Source organism: Geospiza fortis, unplaced genomic scaffold (assembly GCF_000277835.1).
Source record: "Geospiza fortis unplaced genomic scaffold, GeoFor_1.0 scaffold41, whole genome shotgun sequence".
In the NCBI taxonomy this organism is placed as follows: domain Eukaryota; kingdom Metazoa; phylum Chordata; class Aves; order Passeriformes; family Thraupidae; genus Geospiza; species Geospiza fortis.
The window spans coordinates 5129396-5150905 of NW_005054299.1; the positions used below are offsets into that span (position 1 = coordinate 5129396).

A 21510-nucleotide genomic window follows, 5' to 3' on the forward strand; every position below is an offset into this window, starting at 1 on the left:
GGTCCCCTCAGGCGCTGCCCGTCCTGTTCTCTAGGAATCCTTCAAAAAAACCCAAACCAAACCAAAACCAATTACACGAATCTTCGTTTTCAACTTTCTCCCCACTCGTAAAAATATTTCAAAAAGGGAAACAAACCCGTTAGCGCAAAACCCATTAGACTGTATTTTACCGATATATAAAAATGACTGGCAATGGCACATAAACCCCTTTCTTTTCACACATACAAATAGCGGTTAATAATACATCACAGCTTCCGATCGGTACCAAATCTTTAAAGGGAGATGGGAAATAAATAATTGCTAATTTATGCAACTAAACCATCCTTAAATACACACAACCAGGTAGGCAGTGTACAGTGAGATTAACCTGAAATTAAGCTGTGTACAAGTCAAATGCTAAACACGGGAACCTGAAACCAGCATAGATCACAAGCTCTATAAAATGTATATATATTTTTTATTTTGTAACTTCCTTTGCCACCTAAAATTACAGTCTGCTTTTTACACTAAAACGCCTAAAATATTTACACAACCATCTTCTAATAAAATAACAGTTAAATACTGAAAATAAGATTTTTCTCATAAAATATGTTTTCTGTATGTACATGTTTTATCAAAGAGGACTAGCTCCAATATTGAATAGATTTCCATCATCAACCATCAGCAAGAAAAAAGTTCTCTGAAATAAAACTATGTTCAACTCATGTACAAATAGGCAGAACAGCACATTTAACATCAGCCAATGCAACACTTAACAACAAAGTCAATGTTTGAGGCCTAAATCATGTACTGCTTAGGAAATGTGCATTTCTTTTTTTTCCTTTATGAATAACTTCTTTGGTTATCATTGTTCTATTCTTGGCTGTACAATAAAACAGCACCCAATTAATGTTACTTAACCAGGCATATGTATGTGTGTATATATATTTATAGGTACTAAGTTTAGCACAGGTCCTGTGCAACTGTTACTAAAAAAGTGTCATTGTAGATTCTTTAATACAGAGCTACTCTTCAGAATCAAGCCCCTAAATTTCTACTGTATTTCACTCAGTTCTTCAAGCAGAACTCTGATTTCAGTCATCATTTTGCTTAAACAGTTTTTAACCATCAGGAACCTGAAAACCTGTCCATTTTCCAGTGTAGAGCCTTTCTCACAAAGATCCTTAAAGGTTCAAAATGATACAAGCTTGGGAGAGGAAGAGTAGACTCTGCTGGGCTGTTTCTAACACAGACTCCTGAAAGCCAACACGTTTTAATGCTCACAAAAGCCTCCACCACTTTGCAAACCACGAAGACTTGCAGTATCTATGAGATTTTTTGTCAGTGGGTCTTGCTGGTAGTACGGAGCTGAGCACCCAGGCTGCTGGACCTGGGTTGCATATGGCCCCTGTGAAATGTCACAGCATGGACAGGAACTGCTGGCAATGTGCTGAGTGGCAGGCTGGGAAAGAAAAGGCTGCTGCTGCCTGATCTCCTGAAGCTCAAGGGTACAAAGACTGAGAACATCACCTCTTATATGACAGCAGAAATTCCACCCACTGGTCAAACTCTACTGCAAAAACCTCTGGAAAACCCCGCAGAACACCAGAACAACCATGTACACAGGAACTTCAATAACCAGAAACTGAGAAGTTATTTCCATTCTCCTGAAGGGTTGTTCTTTAGCATCAGAACATTCGACCTTAAGTAGAAACTTGAGGTCATTTGGCTTCATGTATTTGGCTTTGACAGAGAAGGCACCTCTCTCTGTCAGTAGGTCCCACTGGTTCTGAACTTGTGTGGTCTGGTAACTCCTATAAAAGTGCTGTAATTTACCCTCCTTTTGCATAGTTAAACAAGGATAACAAGTAGAAAATAAGACCCAGCATCCCTCAGATTCTGGTGAAGATATTAGGAATATGGCAAAAAGAACCCAATAAAATAAAACCCAACTTATTAAAAAAAAACCCTGAACAAACCTGAAGCCTGGAAGATCCGAAATAAGTCTTATAAAGTATTTTATAAAGTTAACAATACTCCTCTACTGTGCAAAAATCACAAGAAAATCAGTGCTGCTGCCTGTGAGAGCTCTGCAATCAGCATTTGTATTCTGTAATTAAAGGTCCACTCAACCTAACTCCATTTCTTCCTTGTTTTATTCTGCAATGTACAATTCTTTCATATCCTGTTTAATCAGAGAACCAAATCTAAATTTATATAAACTCAGGTATCAGGTGTCCAGCACATAGATCTGAACCTAATGGAGGAGAAATGGTCATTAAACAGCAACATCAACTCACCTCTGCAGCATGTTTATAGTAAATAAACAACAGCTGAATTTGATGTAATGAAGAGGACTGAAATGGCACAAGACTAACACATACACCTAGGTGCTGAAAGCATATCAGTCTCTTTTCCAATGGCAAGAATGCTTCCCTATGTTTGCCTGGTGAGAGAGCAAGCATTGCTTGAGCACACACTCCCCTAAAAGCACAGAGATGGCCATTCCACAGTGTGATTTATTGTCACGGGACAATATTTCCAGTGCAATCTGATTACCAAGGCAGTGTTCCTGATTCAGTGTTCCCATCAGAGGATGTGAACCACAGAACAATCATTTTCCTTCTTCAATCTTGGAAATTAGGTCATTTTCAAATCAGCAGATCAAAACCTTGCTAAATGGAATGTCTAAAATGTCCTGTGTAACCAAGACAGAACTGAAAATGAACTGTGATATTACTAACTCTTTCACCGTTAAACCAGATCTTTTCTTCCTCCATCTTGCTTAAAATGGCAGCACAAAGACAAATAATGTAATGGTATCTTTAAGAGAGATGACATTTACTCTCTAGAAGATGCTGGAAATGATCCAATATAGACAAAAAAAAATGTTTCATCAGAAGTGTGTGAAATTTATTCTTGTAATTGGGGTAAAATGAATCTTGGAAGAGTTAAAGACTAAAGATTCTACCAGGACCATCTGGTAGGAACTGATAGCAGAACCATGAACTTGGGTAATTAGTGGCCTTGGAAGTTATCATCAAAAAGAGCTCAGATAAAAACACCTTATAAGAATATTTGTACCAATTATTTATTTCTTCCCCCAAAACACAAATTAATAAAAAAAAAGGGAAAAAAGCAGATTTTTTTTCTAGACCTGGATAAAAGAATTATAATTTTCAACAGGTAGTTTACAATCAGTGGGAATAAACAAGCAGTCCAGGTTTCCTGATTGATCCATTCAGGGTGTGCTCAGTAGCTGTCTATCAAACAATTTTATTTACAACTCAGCATCATCCTGCAGTAGATCTGGATCTTCATCATCCAGTAAGAGGTCAGCACCCATGACTTCATTCTCTTCCATGACATCACCCAGATCCGGAACAACATCATCATCAATGTCACCAACATTTTCAACATGTTTAACCAAGCTCATGTGATCCAGGGGGATCAGACCATGCCCAGCTGGCCCAGTAGTTCTTGCAATAGTGGCTGCCATTTCTGCTGCTACAGCAGCTTTCTGGGCCTTCTGCCTTTGCTGTTCTTCTTGTTGTCGGTGAGTCTTCATATGAGCATTGCGGCTTTTGATTTTGAAAAAGACCCTAAATTTTAAAGGAAAAAAAAATCAGATTAAAATGCACTGCTTTTGATGAAATGAGCCAAAAAAGACTCAACAACTTATCAGTACATTTGCTTCCTTGTCCTGAAATAGAAGTCAGTGAAGTCTGCAATGCCATGGTGTGAATTTCAGGGACATATTACCAGATATATACATCCTGATGGTATCAAAATGGCCTACTCTGATTTTGCCAGAGGTAGTTTGTAGCTCCCACACCGGCTTCAGTATCTATGCACATCATAATTTTCCCTCTATCAGTTTCACAACCATCTTGCACAATGGGGAGAAAGTGAAGGATTACCACGATGGACAAACTCAAGAACAGAAACACAGAAAAAGTTGCCCACTGTCACATCCAAGTCAGTGATTAAGCAGGAAGCTGCAATATCAGATGTAAAAATTCTAGCAGGTAAGCGGGAAAGAGGAATAAGTACTGCAGGAGCATCCAAAATGTCATGCAAACCTATCTCTGACAGTTTTGGTAAGAGAACATATAATCTAGGGGGAAAACTTCTTCCAAGACAATCAGAGCAAAACACAAAGTTTGTTCACAGCACTGCTGGTCTGGAATCTAAAGAGGGAAAGGCGATGCTGTACTGCAGAGAGCCACACTTACTTGCCACACTCCTTGCAAGGAAAAATTGTGGTTGGGTCAGTCTCACCGCTCGTTGTGCTGTGGGCAGGTGAGCTCTTGATGGAGCAGTATCCGCTCTGCGTACCGGATTTCTGCTTGGTGCCGGGAATGGTGCAGCGCGTTTTTGTCACCTGGTTTGTACCTCCGTGAATGCGAGCGTGGCCATTCAGTGCTTGTCGGGAACTGAACACCTGCCAGGGAGCGGTGTGGAAGGGAGGGAAAAAAAGCACCCCAAGAAGTCACAAGGAAACACTGGAACTGCAGAAAGTAGGATGCTGAATGCATATCACAACAGAACAAGTGTACATATCTAATATGCACCATCTACTCGCTCAAATGGTGCTTGCTTTCAGCAATATCCCACTATAATTGAAGATAGTCACAATAAAACAAAGCAATGAGCTATTCTATTATTAAAGTTGTGTAACTTAATTGGAGCTGTTGCCATATAGTATTTCTAAATGGTTCATCATCTCAGAATTCAGTTTTCTGTACAGATCAAACTGCTTCTATTTTGTGGGGTGGGAATTAAAAGGAGTCAAAATCACAATTCACTAGTTTACACATATGACCACCACCACCACCCTCTCCCCATTAAGTATACCAAACTCACGTACAGCACCACAGTTTGGCATTTCACAGATGAAGGAGGATGAAGACAGTGAAAGACCCTGAACGGCAGGTAGATCTATAGGTCCAACAAGAGAGATTGCTGGTGGGTCAGGTGACTTCTGCATTTCCCTTTCTCCCTTTCTGTCTTCTTCGATCTCTTCATCTTCCTCTAACACTTCCTCTTCTCCACTTGTCTAAAACACACAGTGCATTTAAGGAACACTAGAAATATGGTCAGACAGCACTGGATAGTAAGACATACACAGTTCTGGAACAGCACATTGTTTAGTCAAGTGTGTTTCCCAGTATCACTGTTTCTTCCCATCCTGAATGAACTTCTGATCTTACTGGAGCTACCACCCCTTAATGGATAAGCTATAGCCCATAAAGCTTCTCTGCAGCGCTCAAGACAACCTCCATGTGTATTATGGAGCTGTGGCTCCAAAGATCTGCAGATTCCAGGTGCAGTGCTGTACTCCTGCCATCAGAAAGGCCATGTATGCTGTACTTGTGGTCAAGTTACTTTAACAAAACCCCAAAATGACCAACCAAAAAAACCCCAACCCACAAACCAACACATCCCAGGTGGTGTATGTACTGGAATACTACAGCAGCTTTTAGGAGCACACATGGGCACAAGTGTAATTTACAGGAGTTTCCCTGGACTACAGTTAGATAGTGCACTTTAATCTGGCTGCAGTCCAGCCAAACAAATCTTGGGGTAGCTGAGGTCACAAAATGTTCATACAGAACATAATTTAGAGTTATGGAATAATTTCTATTGGAAGATACCTATGTCACCTAATTCAACCTCCTCCTCAAAAAAGAACAAACAAAAATTATCAAGTGTTAAACTTCCTCATCTTCCTTTAGACTTACCAAGCATTCATCTCTTTTCTTCTCTAAGCGCGTTCTGTGTTTCCGTCCCAAACGCAAGATTTTCTTCCAGGTATAGTAGTATTCCACACATTGTGCAACTGTCTTAGACTTAACCTGCAGTTAAGGAATTGCAGAAATAGTCCCATCTTAATTTTCTGCTTTCATTCAACACAATTTTAATATATTCCGACAGGTAGGCTTTATTCCTCAAACATTCAAATGGATAAAAAAAAAGGCAGTTTGACTACAACAGGAATACTCTTGTAGAATAATTATTTTTAAGATTTTTTTTCAGTCAAATTTGTGTTGACTTTTTCAACTTCAGAAGATTTCTCTGGGATTCTCTAAACTCCAGACAGAAAATGACTCAGAATCTACTCTTGTAGCTCAGTTGTACAGTATCTCTGAGAGATCTAGGAATTAAGACTTGACTCACATAAATCCACATATTTTTCAACATTTGATCTAACAAGTAGGGTATTGTGACTTGAGATTTATAACCTTGTCTTTTCTGCTTTGTGGCACAACATGAAAAGTAAGCCCAAACATGTTTTCTCTTTATTAACAGGTTTCAACCCTTCCTGGCACCAGGCTCAATGCCAGTGACTCTGGTACCTTGTAACAAACTGCCAGAGAACACCAAGATGATAATGGAAAATCATACTTGTCCCACACATAAAATGCCATGATTTGGATTCCAGGTGTGAAAACTTTCACATGTAATAACAAGAGGAACAACTTTTAATTATTTGTAACTGTTTTTTACATGTATCTAATGCACAGGTACAACTAATGAATACACCACTCCTATCAATGTTCTTGTAACCACTGCTGCCTCTATGCCTGCAATCAGCTGGTCTGGCACTGGAGGGAAAATTAAGAGAAACAGCAGAGAACAAAAGAGGGAAAAAAACCCCAGCAAGTGACAGAACAGAAATAACCTTACCATTTTCTGTACAAATATGAAATCTTTGCTGTAGGTGGACAATGCCTCTCTGAACAGTCTCCTTTCTTGATGTGTCCATTTGTCAGAGCCTTAAAAAGAACATGAAATCATTATGAATGATAAAAACTCACCACCTTTATGCTGATGCTGTATCTGAAATGAGAACCAGAAGTCTCAAGCACATGTGAGTGATTGCTGCTACCCAAATACAAGCATGGTTGTACTGACTCAGACCTGAAGTCCATCTAACCAGTATTTGGTCTCCAGCAGTGGTGACAGGCAGTTGCCTAGGAAACAGTAAGATCAGGGCAAGCAAATACAAATGCCTCTCCCTAATTTTTCTTAACCTCTGACCATGTTGGGCACAGGGGATTTCCTGAGTCTGTTGCAATTTGCTTATTTAGTGACTACCCTTGTAAGTGCTGAGCCACTCTTCCTTTCAACCAAATAAACTTCTTGTACGCACAACATCCTTTGCCAAGGAGTTTCACAGATCAATGGACTCTCTGCATGAAGAGCCACCTCCCTTTCTTTCTTTCCTGGCTCCCAGTAGCTTCACTGGATGACCCTTCATTCTTCAAGTGGAGGAGAAAGTAAACCCAACCTTGACCATCACCTCCATGCTATTCAGAATTGTGTGCCCTTTCTATCACTCCCAAACATTTATTTGATCATTACTGCTGTCCCATAATGAACCTTTTCCAGTACTACAACATCCCTATAAAGACAAGAGGACCAGAAAGGCACACAGAAGTCGACATAAAATCCAGGCTTTCACAGTGGCATCACGATGATTTCTGTCCTCTTAATGCTTGATTATTTTTTTAGCTGTTGTAAAATACAGTAGATACTTCCTTAGAACGAGCATTACAATCCCAAACTTTTATTCTAATTGAGAAGTACCACTACAGAGCTCATAATTTCCTATGTAAGGATTGAATTGTTTATTCCCATGTATGCCACTTTACATTTGATGACACAGAAGTTCATATATCCTTTTGTTCTCCTTTTGTAAGATCCTTTTGGAGCTCTTCGCTTGCATGGTTTGGGATAAGACATTTAAATCCTCTGTGGCAGAGGTCACAAGGAGGTAAACACTGTAGCAATGTGCAATATGCACAAAGTGGTTTTTATAATTTAATGGAAGCTGTATATAAAACTTCTGAATATTGTTATTCTGTGTTTGGTCCCCTGGCCTAACTGCCCATGAAAATGTGAAATCAACATTTAAATTGAACTGAATTTATGCTTTCTCAATATTAGGCAAACAGAAGGAACACAGGATTGCTCTGCTGCATCAAAGCAATGTTCTGTTTGTTAGGAGTGGGCAGCATTACATACATTAAAGGAAGGATATGCAAGAAGTCATAACGTGGATGCCTTTGAAATTACTTACACTATGAGAAGATTCTACTTCAGTCTGAGAATTTTTGAAACATCTAAAACTTTTATGAAAAGAAATCCCTAATATTCCTGTCAGTGTTACTACTCTCCATAGAAATGCTTGCCTCTGCACTGATTTCAATTAACTTGGGTCTTGGCACCACATATGGTATTCAACTCTTCAAGTTACTTTTGTCTTAAAAAATAGCAATATTATTAACTGCGAAGTTTTAGTTCAGCATCAGCTTCCAGGCTTACAAGCTCAGAGCAGGTATCTCACCACTCCTTTATATGATGAAAACTACAAAATTAACTTTTCTGCAACCTGTTTTCTGTAGGCTCTTCCAGTACTGGATATAAGCATGCATTAGTTATTTCCACAGAGATTTACACTTAAAGCTCTCTTAAGCATGCACTGGCTTCAAGCCATGAGCTTGACTTATTCTGTTATCACCCAGAGATCTTTCTGCTGACACACTGCCTTTCTATCTTTTACCACCCTGAACCAGCATCATTCCCTTCTTACACAAGCTGTCAGTCATGAGCATTCACCCTCCCTTTGTGCAGGGGTAAATGCACTCATTCAATCCAGGAGGTTACTCTATTATTCCAAAACATAACTTTAAAAAGCATGGCAACACGGGAGAGATTTTCTTTTTTTCTAGTCATTCTGCGCTCTTGCTTCTACCCCACCCTCTGAAAAAGACAACACAATAAAAATAATAACATGGAATCACTTCCATGAACTAATTTTGTTGTACACCTATGGAATATTTGGGCCTTGCATACTTTCCCCAATAGCTCTGGTATTAGCAGAGACCCTTATAAGATTATGCGGGTTAATTGGAAGTAACCTAATTAATAGAATAAATCCTGTGTAGGAAAAGAAACAGAAGAAAAGCTGTTTTTAACTCTGGTTGCTGGGAAACCACTTTTGCTCTTGTTAGCTTGAGGGAGATATAGAGAACGTGCATAGAGAGAGATCTGCAATGCAGCAAAAAGAATTCGGGGCTTTAGAATACAGATCAAATTTTAAAGCTGCTCTTTATGTTTAGATATTTCTTCTACATTTTGTTTTACCTGCCATACTGTTTTTGCACTGACATTAAACTGACATATTTAACTGACATAAATATCTTCTACTCATTTGTGTGCTTTGGGCCCAATTTGTGGGTTTCAAGGGGGCTACATGTACACCCAGGGAGCCCCATGGAGAGGTAGCTGAAATCCACTATGCACAACATGTGCTGGGTCTGACCCACAGCCCTGTCACAGCATGTACAAGAAGCTTCCAGACTGCCTGAAGTGCCCTATGTCAGAGACCATCTCTCCTGCAGTTCTCACTGCAGAACTTCAGACCTGAGAAACTCCACTGTTCAAAGGAGAACAGTTCAAATGTTTGCAACAGTGCCCCTCTTGTATCAGGTGTGTGCTCCCTCTCTCCTCCTAAACACCATCCTGACAGATGGCAAAGTGTCAGGACAGAGATTAGGGTGTTCTTCCAAGGAGCCCTGGGTCAGCATGTCCAGCTCTCTTGGCACACACCAGAAAATCCTCAACTGTTACAAGTGGCTTCCTTCACAAGCCAACAAGTTTCAAAGATGAGGTATTTGCCTGTACTCTCATTCAAAGGCAATGCTAAGGATGAATTTGGGTGTCTGTTGTTTGTGGTATTCTAACGAGTTAATTCTCATGAGTAAGTGGCATGCTTTGTTTCAATGTATTCCACCTGTAAATGTGGTAAGCCTGAGAGCCATGATTTCTGAGTATGGAGCAGAAAACATGAAGTTATCCCAAACTGATGCCACTTGAAGTCACATTAAAGCTATTCATGGACTAGATTGTGAAAAATTCTCATATGCCTTGAGTGGCTGATTATCAATCAGAAATAAACTGTTATTCAAGAGCTGCTGCATAGTGCTAGAGCAATGCTGTCAATATAAGTTGCAATCACATGTTGCATGCAAAAGCATTAGAAAGTAGTGCTTTGTCTTGTTATTTTATGGCACTTAGATCCAGACTGGTGAGATTTTATTTCATGCTGTGATAAGCACAATCAAACTTTCTTTCCTGCTTAAGAAACAGGGATTCAAAGGTGTCCACAGATCTCAGTGCTATTTACCAAGGATTAGCATCATCTCATGTGAAAGATCAAACAAAGCAGTCTCTTGGCTCCTCCCTGAATCCCAATGAATTATTTTTGAAACTACAGTGAAGTTGCTTTAGTAAAGACTGTTCTTCCTCTGCCACACAGGCAGAAATTTCTTATCTGCTCTGCTAATTAGATTGTTTACTGATGAAGAGGCTGTGGGATATCTCGTCATCTTCCTGCTCTCATGCCCTTGAACTGTCTCACACATATTTGGTGTCATCTCTTCAGGCAAGAGACCCTGATCAAAGTTCCTGGCTGATGGCTGATGTCCTCCTTCCCCATCCATTCCCATGTCCACCCTTTGGACTACAACAGAGCTGCAATCACAGGCACCAAGCACCTCCCTCAGACAAAACTGAAAACCTGACATTCACATTTGTTCATTATCAGCTACTATCAAACATGTTTCTGTTCTTGTTCGCAGGCCAAGAGGTTAAGGAGCTGCTTTACAAAGACTTCTTGTTACTTGGAAGTCTTTCCAGTGGGCTGCTACAGCTTGGAAGTAGACTGCTTCTATACTTACCTTGCACAGTGACTGTAACTGAATTGAGTACATGACCTTGGGCACTCTGACCGACTGACCACCAGGAGACTCTCTGCTTGTTTCCCATTGAGCCTGAACTGGAGATGAAGTTCTAGATGTCTTCTGCAAAACCCTATTCTGTGTCTCAGCAGCTGTTAGCCACTACAAAGCATTAAGCAATAGCATGGGGGGCTGCAGAGGCGAGACATTTGCCATCTCTGCTCAGGTGACACAACTGAATCCAAAGGCTTAACACCACATTTGTATTTCACACCAACCCAGAATTTTTTTACTAGATCCCCACACAGAGGCTCTGCAAGCAGCACTAAGATCCTGGTGAGAGTTACAGCACTGCCTCTTTGAAAGGATGCTTGTGATTATCACATTCATTTCTTGTGCACCAGAAGAAGCAGGCAGGATGGTAGATTGCTTATGTACCAGAAAAGTAAGACACTAGTGACATAAAATTATAAATTAAAAATAGCAGCAGTTTTTAAAGGAGATGAAATTGTTAAATTTCAGTTTAAAAGAGAAAAATAATCACTCTAGACAGTTTTAAATCCGTAGAATCCTACACAGCAACGTGGATGCAAAGCTTCTGTACATTGTCAGTCATGTATAAAACTGCTGAACTTGCAACAAACAACTCTGGGAGTACCCTTGGCACTGCCCACATCATCTCTATTAAATGGTGCCATCCCTGCAGCAGACAGCAGAGAGTGCAAGGTGATGCCAGGCTTGGACTGTGGAACAGATAGAAAGATCTCAAGGAAACCTACCAGCATAGTGGTAATTTGACAAAGGATGACACTTCAACCTCACTGGCTTTCTCAACAGCAGCTTTTCAAGAGCAACCTAAATGAAAAGCAGGGAAAAACATAATTAGGGAAAGCAATCAGCTGTGGCATAAAACTGCATTTAGAAGACTATTTGGTATGAGGATATGAACTAATTTTCTCTCTTTTCTCTCTTCTGTCATATAAAATCACATCAAATTACTCCAAGGCCCATTAACACTGTACCTCACAGAAGAGCACCTAATGTGCACCTGTCCTGCCTTAATGAGCACAAATGTGACTATTACTTAGCAACTTCCAGCTCTTTCCCTCCCTTCTGCTTGCCACAAACAAATACATTTCTAGTGTTAGACTTGATAGTGTTAATTAATACTAATATTTAGTGGTTGGTTTGAAGCATTAATATTTATAGCATAAAATATTTTAGAATATCTGTGTAAGTCAACATCTGTCAAGAATGACTGCAAATATAGCTAATCGTCCTTCAGATCAGGAAACCAGAGGATTTATGGATCCCAAATTTTTTTCCCCTGAAAATGCATACTCTCTGTAAAGCAAATTCCACATCCTGACATTCTCAGACTTCTCAGATACAGCTAACAGAGCCCAAGGAAACTGGGACACAAGCTAAAACCCACTGTATTAGCCAATCCAGTGAGACTCATTCCAGCCCCATGTTTTGTTGCATTCGGTTTTATATTGACTTTCCAGGAACTGGTGCAAGAGGCCTTGCCTTTCCCTAACACTGGGTAAAATGGATGGTTTGCCTTAGTTAATAACATTCCCATCACTAAACTAATGCAAATATTTGAAATGCATTATTTATATAAGAACTGTGTTCAATTACCTCACAGTTCTGAACAAATAAGTAGATGTGATTGCTGCTCCAAAAAAAGGGGTTTTTTTATAAGGGCTAGAAGAGGACTAAGCTCTCTGTGACCAAATATAAAGCCTGTGAAATATCAGGGCTGGAGCAAGCACTGGGAGACATTCAAAGCCCCAAGGCTATAAACTAAGTAATCTTATCTATATGAAATATACAGTAAGCCTTCAGAGAGGCACTGCTTTGAAATTTAAATTTATTAGAGAATAAAGGGAAAAGTCATTCCCCAAAAATGTTACAGGATGTTTAAAGCATCATTTCAAATCAATCAGAAATCTTTTTTATATAACCATATCTAAATCCATTTAATAAAGCATGCTAATTTATCTGCAGAAGAGGATCATATCTCCCCTTTCAGCTTTTTTATCTTACCATAATATCTCCTTTTGCTTCAAAGAGAGAGTGCAAAGCGTATTCTGAGTTAGTTCCTCCACCAGGTAACACACTGGAACAGCTCATATTTAAAAGGTCTTCCACTGTCAGAAACAAGTCAACATTTTACTGCTAATACAGTAGCCTGTCAGTCAAACATCTGGAGCCAAGGATGCTGTAATGCCCCTCAAAGACTACATAGTTCAGGGCAGCAGATTCTTTCACATTTTTTCTCCTCAACATCTCATCTACTTGTTTTAGGATCACTGAGAAGAGGATGTAACAGAACTCAAGATTGGGGTGGGACAGGCTATCCAGAGCCAGAGATCTGCCTGTGAGGCAATGACTTGCACACACCAGTGACATTGCTGTGCCAAGGAGGCTCCAGCCAGGGTGGAGAAACAGAATGAACCACGTTAGAAGCAGGAAAAAATTCTGCTCAGGACTGGTAGAACCCACCAAGCCTGCCACATTTCCTGTCAACTATGGTCACAGGACAGGCCCAGGATGCATCAGCTGCCTCTCAGCTGCCTTTACCAGGCAGTTCAGTACCCAACTTCCCAGCAATGACCTTTCCCCCTTGGCTACAGAAAATCATTAATCCAGACTTCCCTTTAAATGCCACCATATAATGCTGTTGCTCTGAACCTATACCATGTAGTTCTAGTCTTTTGCTCTGCACTCTCAGCAATTAATATTCTCTTGAACATTTTGTTCAATATAGACACAAGAAATCAATGTGTATTTCTTCAACAGGCACAGGCTGATGTAGGAACTTCCAAAATGGCAAGTCATTGTACCTCTTTGTTGGAAGACTTTGTTCTCCAGTTCTGGCCATGGTTTCCAAACCAAAGTAGCCTTGTGCACATCTTTCTCCATTAGCAATCTGTCCTGCAGCTCAGGAATGTCAGCCTGGAACCTGGACCCAATATTGATTCGCCTATAAAGAAGAATAAATAAATAAGTATTCAACTACACCATGTGTAGAAAATACAAAAGTCAAATTAGCGTTCACTTTATTTCCAACAAAACTTTTATTGCACTGAAGTGGCAGGAAATTGTGTCAGATTGCTTTACGCAATGCTTTACTCCCAGTGGGATAAGTATTTTGAATACTAGAGAGAACTGATCTCTTGGGGAAAAACAAAAATTTCAATATGCAATTTGAGCCATACTGAGACATCATACCTTAGGGACAACGCAAGCTAATTTATATGCATGACTAGCAAAGAGGCTAGACATCAGAAACAGCAAATTTCTGTTCCACAGAGAATGGTACTCTTCAGCAGAGAGCAAAAAGAGCCATTACTGCTGAGGGACAATCCTGTCTGCACTTTGCCATGGGGAACCTACCAGGTAACATCACCGCTCCAAAGCTCCACTCATATAATATATATATATATATGTCTACAAAAGCAAGAGTACTGGATTGGCACATTTTCCTCACAGTACTCTTCCCAGCCATCACCTACTTTGAGCCATGACACCTAAATTTTCCACAGCCACTTTGCTCCAAGTGTCCTTAGCCACCATCCACAGAAATATTAAATGCATCCAGCCCAACATGATTCCAATACTTCCTGCCTGGTTCAAAACACTTCAGGCCACGGGCTCTAGGTTGGAGCTAATCTATAAAAGCAGTGACAAAAAATATTGTTTTTCTTACGGTTCAACAGTCTGTTCTCCAGGCCCAGGCGTCACCGGAATGACACTTCCATCAATACTATCTGAAACAGAGATTGGAATTTGAGTATTGCTGTTTCACTGCTGGTGACCCTCCCAGGCTGCACTGCCACCTCCCTACTAACACCAACATTACTCAGCCTATGATGCAAAAACGACCCTTTATCGATACTTAGAAACGGTCTAAATTTTTATACGTAATAGAAATGTCTGACCTTGCAGAGGTTTCTACTGCCCTGATTCTGAGTGATTACACACCTTTTCTTGTGAAGTACTGAACAACAAATACTTAACATGAACCCCATGTCTCAAACTAGGTCTTTTTCTTCCACTTCAGAAGGCCCAGATGTAATGAGAGGCAAGGTGGTCCCTTCTTGAGGCAGACCACATGTGGAATGATCACAGCCTCACTGGCAGATTAGACTCCTCTATTCCCTTCATGCCTTAACTTTGCAAAATCCAAGGCAAAACTGCCACTAAAAGGTACTTTTGCTGTGAAGTAGCAGAACTGGCCATGCCTGTGAGCATACACAAAACCTGTCAGTGTGGTGACAGGAGAAGAGAGGACAGTGGTGTGAATGCAATACTTACTAGACCGACACAGGAGCACCCGAGGAGTGGGTGTCAGTGGAGTAAGCGGCAGCTGAGTGTGGGATGTGCTGTGGGAAGTGAGAACACTGCTGAAGAGGCCAGAGCCTTGCCGGACAGGACTGAGCATCGGCGGCGGAGTGTAGGGGGGCAGCTCGTGTGTGCGGTCCAGCAGGTGATCCCCCAGAATGCGGGGAGAGCGGAGCTGGCTCTGGTACAGAGTGGCACCCGAGTGGGACATGCTGAGGTTGAAGGAAGGAGGAGGTATGAAGAGAGGTTCGGGTCTGTGCCGATACTTCTTCTTGTCCTGCAACGGTTTGAAGTTTTCTTCTGATTTTACAGCACTTGGATGAGGTTTTTTGCTAGTTTCCTAAATGAAAGCACAGAGAATCTTATCATTCAGGCATGTTTAAATGTGGTTTGCACCCAATCCTCTACAGCTCTGGGCAATAGCCACAGAAAAGCTGTCACCACTAGCCACTATATTCAGTACCACTATAATAACCCTGGGCAGTACTCTACCTGGCACCACACAGAAACCTGAAGAGAGTGAGAAAAAACAGGACAAATTACCCTTCACCTCCAGCAGCAAGCCCTCTGGGTCAAGGTAGGGCTGAGGCACCGAGTCAGACATGGAGAGGCTGCTGTCAACTTATGAAAATGCAGAGAACACCTCTCCCAGACCACAAGTCTCCCAGACCCTTTTTACGCTACCCAGACACTCTGGGCACTTTTATTTGCACTGAACACACACACAGGCTGGTGGGAGATACTTCATTACCCAGGCACAATTTACTAGAAACTTTATATGAGAGGTTTTCTAATGCATTTGTTTAGTGAGACCAGAAGGACACATGAGCTCAGTGAAATTACTGCAGTACTCAGCAGCAGGAAAGGAAGAAAAATGTAATAAATTCAAATTCTTTGCCTCTTATCACTACATTCCCATCAGCTTGATTACAGTCCAGCTGCAACAAATCTTGAACTTAACTCTCTCCTCCTTCCTTGGAGAAAAAAGGGTAGTAGATGACCACTTGGGAAATTCACACACTGTTAACATGCCCAGACTTCTAGAATTTGAATGTTAAAAATAATTTAATAACAAATCCCTAGAGCATACAGAAGTAGAAGGCACAGAATTTATGCAAACCTGGAATCTGGATTTCTTGGGGGAGTGGGGATAAGGTAGGAAGAAAAAGGTCCTCAGGTTGTTCTTTAAGAACATACAGAAGTTGGTAGATGAACACAGTATTATTAAATGTACTGCTTTTAGGTACTTAGGCTGTAGGCCATCTTTGGAATAAATGTGGGAAGCAGAAGAAAATTCTGACAGCGTTACTCCAGAATGTCTGCATCATCTTGTAAATTATAATACTACATAAAGCAAATTACTACAATGTATGTTTAGACAACATGTATCTTTATACCATGGGTGGTTCTTGAGAATCACATTCACCCAATAAAAATCATGTTAAACAAGCATTAGCACTGTCACCCTTTATCCCTTATGTTAATAAGTTCCAGCTTGAGGAAATGTTTTTGATTACAGAGGTCCTGTCCTCTTTGTTAGATCATGGCTGCATCCTCTCCAACAGCTGTTGACATTTTTTTCCTCTGGAAAAAAAAATTACTTTTGGAAGGGTTTTGCTTCTGCAGGGAAGAAAATGCAGCTTTGCAGAGGATTTTTTTTGATAACAGACATTCAGAACAGTGAAAGCTACCTGTAATGACAGATAAAGTCCATCAAGATGGTGAACATTTAGTGTTCATACAGGAGAAAGGGGGAAAAACCCTAAACTCAAGGGAAAAATATCCAAACAACCCCAAACTTAAAAAAGAGACCCAGCAGGCCATGTCTTTGATTAAGTGCTCATTCTGTTCTGCTCTCCAAGCTTGAAAGAGCTGGTACTCCCTTCTCACAAGTGTAAAGCAAACCAATGCAACATCTCAGAAATCCTAAACACCTCCATCACCTAGAGCATACCCATGCCAACACTTTCAGAAAAGGTCACATTGAGCAGTAAAGGAGACAGTGGTGTCCATGGGTTCTCAGTGCACTTGCACCCCTGAAGAACCACCCTACTTTTCTGAAGTTCTAGTAACTGATTCCCATTATCCAAGACAGAATGCATACTTTTGGGTCCTGCTGCTGCACCTTGATAGATCCACTCTGGACAGATCCTTATGGACGTACTTGACTGCTATCCTCACCTCACCATCCTGTAGCCTTGCTGAATGTTTCGTTCCTTTTCACTGTTGCATTTTACTGATTCCTTGAGTTTTGTGGGAGCTTTTCTGGACAGCTCAAAGCACAGAATAAATAAATGCAGCACAGCTTCAGTTCTCTGGTATTAAAAAAAAAATCCCTCTCCAATGGCACAATCTCTTTACAGAACAGGAAGAAACTGTGGATCTTTTGATCTTTTAATGTTTCCAATGCTACTGCTTATATAAAAGATAGGGTCCAGAGAGGGAACTGTGTGAGTTTGGTTTGCTTGGGCAATAACAAAGACCACAAGCATAATTTTGAAGGAATGAATGTGCATTTTGCCAAACACTGGCAGATTTAATCACAGTCACTTTATATATGTTGCAGAAATACACAAGTCCAAGCCACCTACTCTGGTGTCTCTAGAGAAGATCTCCCACTCAGAACTTGAGGATTCAAAAAAGACTGTCCCTATTCTTTAGAGGAACTAGAAATAGAAATGAAGAATTCTACTGCTGAGTTACTAAATATTGTGAAATGACAGCTTTCACAGTAAAGTGGAAGTTTATATGTAAAACCTCTGTCTTAAAGGAAGAGAGGAAAGATTTCATATATACATGTATATATTAATATATATTTAAAATTAGTGGATATGTCTGAATGAAGAGTCAGGAGTGAATATTGTAAGGAGTCATCCATGCTGGTATAATGCTGATTCCTCATTTGTCCATCAGCATCACATGGAGAAGGAAAGTCAAAAATATCACAAGGATATTTCTCTGCATTATACAGATAATACCATACAGTACTTATACTCCCCACTAATCCCTTATCATGGCATAGTCTGCCAAAATGGATTTGAAGGAATGAGCGGAATCCATTTCTACACCGGAACACGAAATAAATATTGCTTGCTCCAGGACTCCTTCAGGAAAATCATAATGAGCATTCGCACATCTCATTCAAGCACTCATCAATTCCTTGTGCTGCCTGACCATTTCAGTTTTATAAGCGAAATGTAAGCACTAAACAGAGCTCTTTTTCCTGTATCAGAAATCCCAGTGATTAACCCTTAGAGCTGATGCAGGCAGGGAAAAAGGGAAAAATTACTTCACTGCAGAACTCCGAGTTTCATATTGCTTAGAGCACACACTCTAAGCACTGCACTCTCTTTGGCTGAAATGAGAAGCACATATATCTGACTTCAGAAAACAGGAAGAAATAAAACTGCCGGTTTTAAGCAATAACGTAACAATGAAGCAGCCTGAAAAGGAAAAAACAAAACCAGTAAAAAGATAGTAAATCCCTTTGTTCTAGTGGGATGAAAGAATATCACGTTCCAATTTCAAATTATTTGTTTTCAAGTGAGATCTTGATTCCTCAGCAAAGGAAAATTAATATTTTTACATGATTGAAGAAGAAATGCTCTGATGCTACAGGACTTTTTTTATTTATTAGGAATCATAAAGATTCCAGAAAATATTCTAAAATACAGATGTTTTAGAAAGTAGCAGCACTGAAAGCAAAGGGATTTAACAAGCACAGGACAGTTAGTGGCAAGAAACACAGCACTCACAGAGGATGAGCAGGGGTTGGCCACTTTTGGACTGCACGGTGGAGAGTAAGTCATCTTCACGAGAACGGGCATCTCGTCATCTGACACAGAGTTGGCAGGCTTGTCTGTGACTGTGGCACTGCTGGCAGAGGGCTGCGTGCTGGGCTCAGGTGACAGAAGCTTTACAGGGACAGACACTGGCATGACGATGGGCGCGAGGCCATCCACCTCTTTAGACAGCGGCTGCTGTGGTGGTTTCTCTCCTTCATCCTGCACAGACAATTAAAGGCTTTCAGCCCAGGGAGGGAGCGCTGCTCTGCATCGATGCACCACGCAAGGTGTGCACCGTGGCTGAAAAGAAGTGGCCAGGGTTACAAACACACAACAGTGTTCCTTCTTGGGACTCCTGCTTTGCCTCAAATGAAGTCAGCAGGTTACTTGTGACTCCTACACAGGATTCAGTCTTGGTGACAAATAATCACCTGCAGCATCTTTGAAAGGTAACTTCCAGGAGGGGAGACAAACATGTCTCTTTTTATTGTTATAAACACAGAATTCTCCATCATCCAACTGAAAACAAAAGCACAAACTCTGGAACTCTGGTAGCTTTTTGCCCTCCTATGGTATTCCCTGTTAGGACAGAATTTCTAAAATATCAGGATAAAGACTGACTGACAGGGCAAGTTATTTTTATGCAGAACAACTCAAACACATTTTTGGTTTGGTATTTGTTGATACCTATTACAACTAAAACACTTTGGAAGAAAGCTGTCAAAGATTCAACAATTCTGCTCCTCCAGTGAAAGCCTGGGAAGGCTTCCAATAAATATTCCTTAGTCATCCAAGTAGTTAAAATGAAAATAAGGAAGACTTGATGTTCCTGGTATTTCTAATATAATAAACAAACATGAGGAGGAAAAAAATTAGACATTCCTGACATGACTTGGTAGGGTGCTCTGTAATGTGCAGAGAAACAGAGAAGGACAAATACTGATCTGTCCTCCACCACTGCCTCTATCTTCAAAACAAGACTTCTGGCCTACAAACTAACAGAATTATGTGCATTTCTGCTTCCATGGGGTATGACATAACAAAACAGTGCTGAGAAGAACAAGTTTTGACAGCAAAGCAAAGCATGGCAAAGCAAGCAAACATCAACACAAAAGGACTGTGCCAAATACTGAAGTTAAATGGACTTCTACCTGTTTGAAGTTAGGAGATGCTCTTACTCCTCCGTGTGACCTCATGTGACCATTTAGAGCAGGCAAACTCTTAAATTCCTTCAAGCATATTGAACACATTAGCTTGCTCTTCGCATCAGCTCTCTCAGGAAGTGTTTCTCTGTTCTGGCCACTATTTTTATTTTCATTTTTTTAAAGCATGGAACAGAAGAAAAAACATTAGTTTGGCATGTTCCCTTTGTTGCAGAGGGAGCTTTTTTAATCAAGGAAGTTTATAAAATTTTACAGTTAGATGGTAATGAAGTCACAAGTAAGTACGTGGTGACTGCTGTGGAATGCATGGCCAATAACCTAGATCAGCTGCTCCCAAGATGGGGAGAAGGGAATTTTTGAGCAGGACATGCTCATCAATATAGAAAATCTGAGACCCATGAGATCTACCATGAGAGACCTGCATTTCCCCACTTGTGACAGCAATTAACAAGTACTTGGACATAATGCCTCTAATTTATGGTAGGCAACCATGCTGACAGACACCTTGGCCCTTCAGAGGTGTGACCTTAAGAAACAAACAGAAGATCTCTGCTACCAAAGACACAAATCCAGACCAGACAGCATCCCTTTTCTTATAAATGCAACACTGGAGCTCCCCTGCTTCTGGTTTTTCTTTGGTTTCCTTCCTTTTTTTTTTTTAATTAATATAAAGAAAGTATTTATTTGAGTCTATTGCTATGGGTGGGATGCTGAAAATCATACAAACTTAAAAATCAGAAAGCACAAAACTAAAGGTGTTTCTAGAAGAGCAACAATTATTACACACCCAGACTGTATGTTTTTCCCTCTAAATACAGATCTCCTTTGCATTTTTCATATTTTATTAGAAAGACAGAATCTTTTTAAAATACCTTTGTTCTGGGGACAGTGGCTGCAGTCTACCATCTGACAGTTGCACCTGCTTTCAAAACAGGAGAATGGAAAAGAGAGGAAAAAGTTGAGAAACTAACTTTTCAGGAAATATTGTGTAAATGAAGGTACTCACAGCATTAAGTCTGAATTTTACATACAATTTTACTGCTACTATAGTTGAGAGCCAGACATCAAATCTGCCCCTGTGAGCACTGCTAGCTCAAGTTTTCTTCCCTCACCTGCTGTTTGAAGCCTTTGCTTTGACCCAGAAGCACTACTTTTGGAAACAGAGTTGACTAACTGCTCCTGAACAACTGAGCCTGCAGTGCTGAAAAATGAGCAGGAAGGCTTTGCTTTAACTGGGTCCCTCCGTCCCAGAAACTGAGGCAAAACTTCCCAAAGCCTTTCACAAGGAGAGCAGCAGCCTCGCAGCCACAGTTCTGTGCTGCTGCCAACCCTGAGCTGTAGATCAAAGTCTGGTAATGAAGTTTCCCAATAGTTCCCCATTCCAGAGATGCCCACAGCTCACATCCTAACCTCCTGCCTCTGCCGAAACTGCTTAGTTTCCACACTTTGCTACTCTTCTGCAAACAAATCTGGCTGGGCATG

At 40.6% G+C, this 21510-nt stretch overlaps 1 protein-coding gene across 2 annotated transcripts in view; it reads right to left on the reverse strand.

The window, feature by feature from the left end:
• Positions 1 to 3052: 3052 nt before the first annotated feature.
• Positions 3053 to 21510, reverse strand: part of TRERF1 (transcriptional regulating factor 1) — a 29505-nt gene continuing 11047 nt past the window's right edge. Inside the window, exons 3-15 of one of the 2 annotated variants that reach the window (XM_005416181.2) lie at positions 20901 to 20947; positions 20017 to 20167; positions 18836 to 19084; positions 15054 to 15420; positions 14446 to 14506; positions 13580 to 13719; positions 12780 to 12883; positions 11507 to 11582; positions 6670 to 6758; positions 5724 to 5837; positions 4850 to 5038; positions 4215 to 4423; positions 3053 to 3581 (exon numbers count right to left, since the gene is read on the reverse strand). In XM_005416181.2, the coding sequence (XP_005416238.1) occupies positions 3260 to 3581; positions 4215 to 4423; positions 4850 to 5038; positions 5724 to 5837; positions 6670 to 6758; positions 11507 to 11582; positions 12780 to 12883; positions 13580 to 13719; positions 14446 to 14506; positions 15054 to 15420; positions 18836 to 19084; positions 20017 to 20167; positions 20901 to 20947 (2118 nt within the window). In that variant the 3' untranslated portion in view covers positions 3053 to 3259. Of the gene's footprint in view, positions 3582 to 4214; positions 4424 to 4849; positions 5039 to 5723; positions 5838 to 6669; positions 6759 to 11506; positions 11583 to 12779; positions 12884 to 13579; positions 13720 to 14445; positions 14507 to 15053; positions 15421 to 18835; positions 19085 to 20016; positions 20168 to 20900; positions 20951 to 21510 lie in introns of both variants that reach the window. The other variant, XM_031060948.1, reaches the window with a different exon arrangement.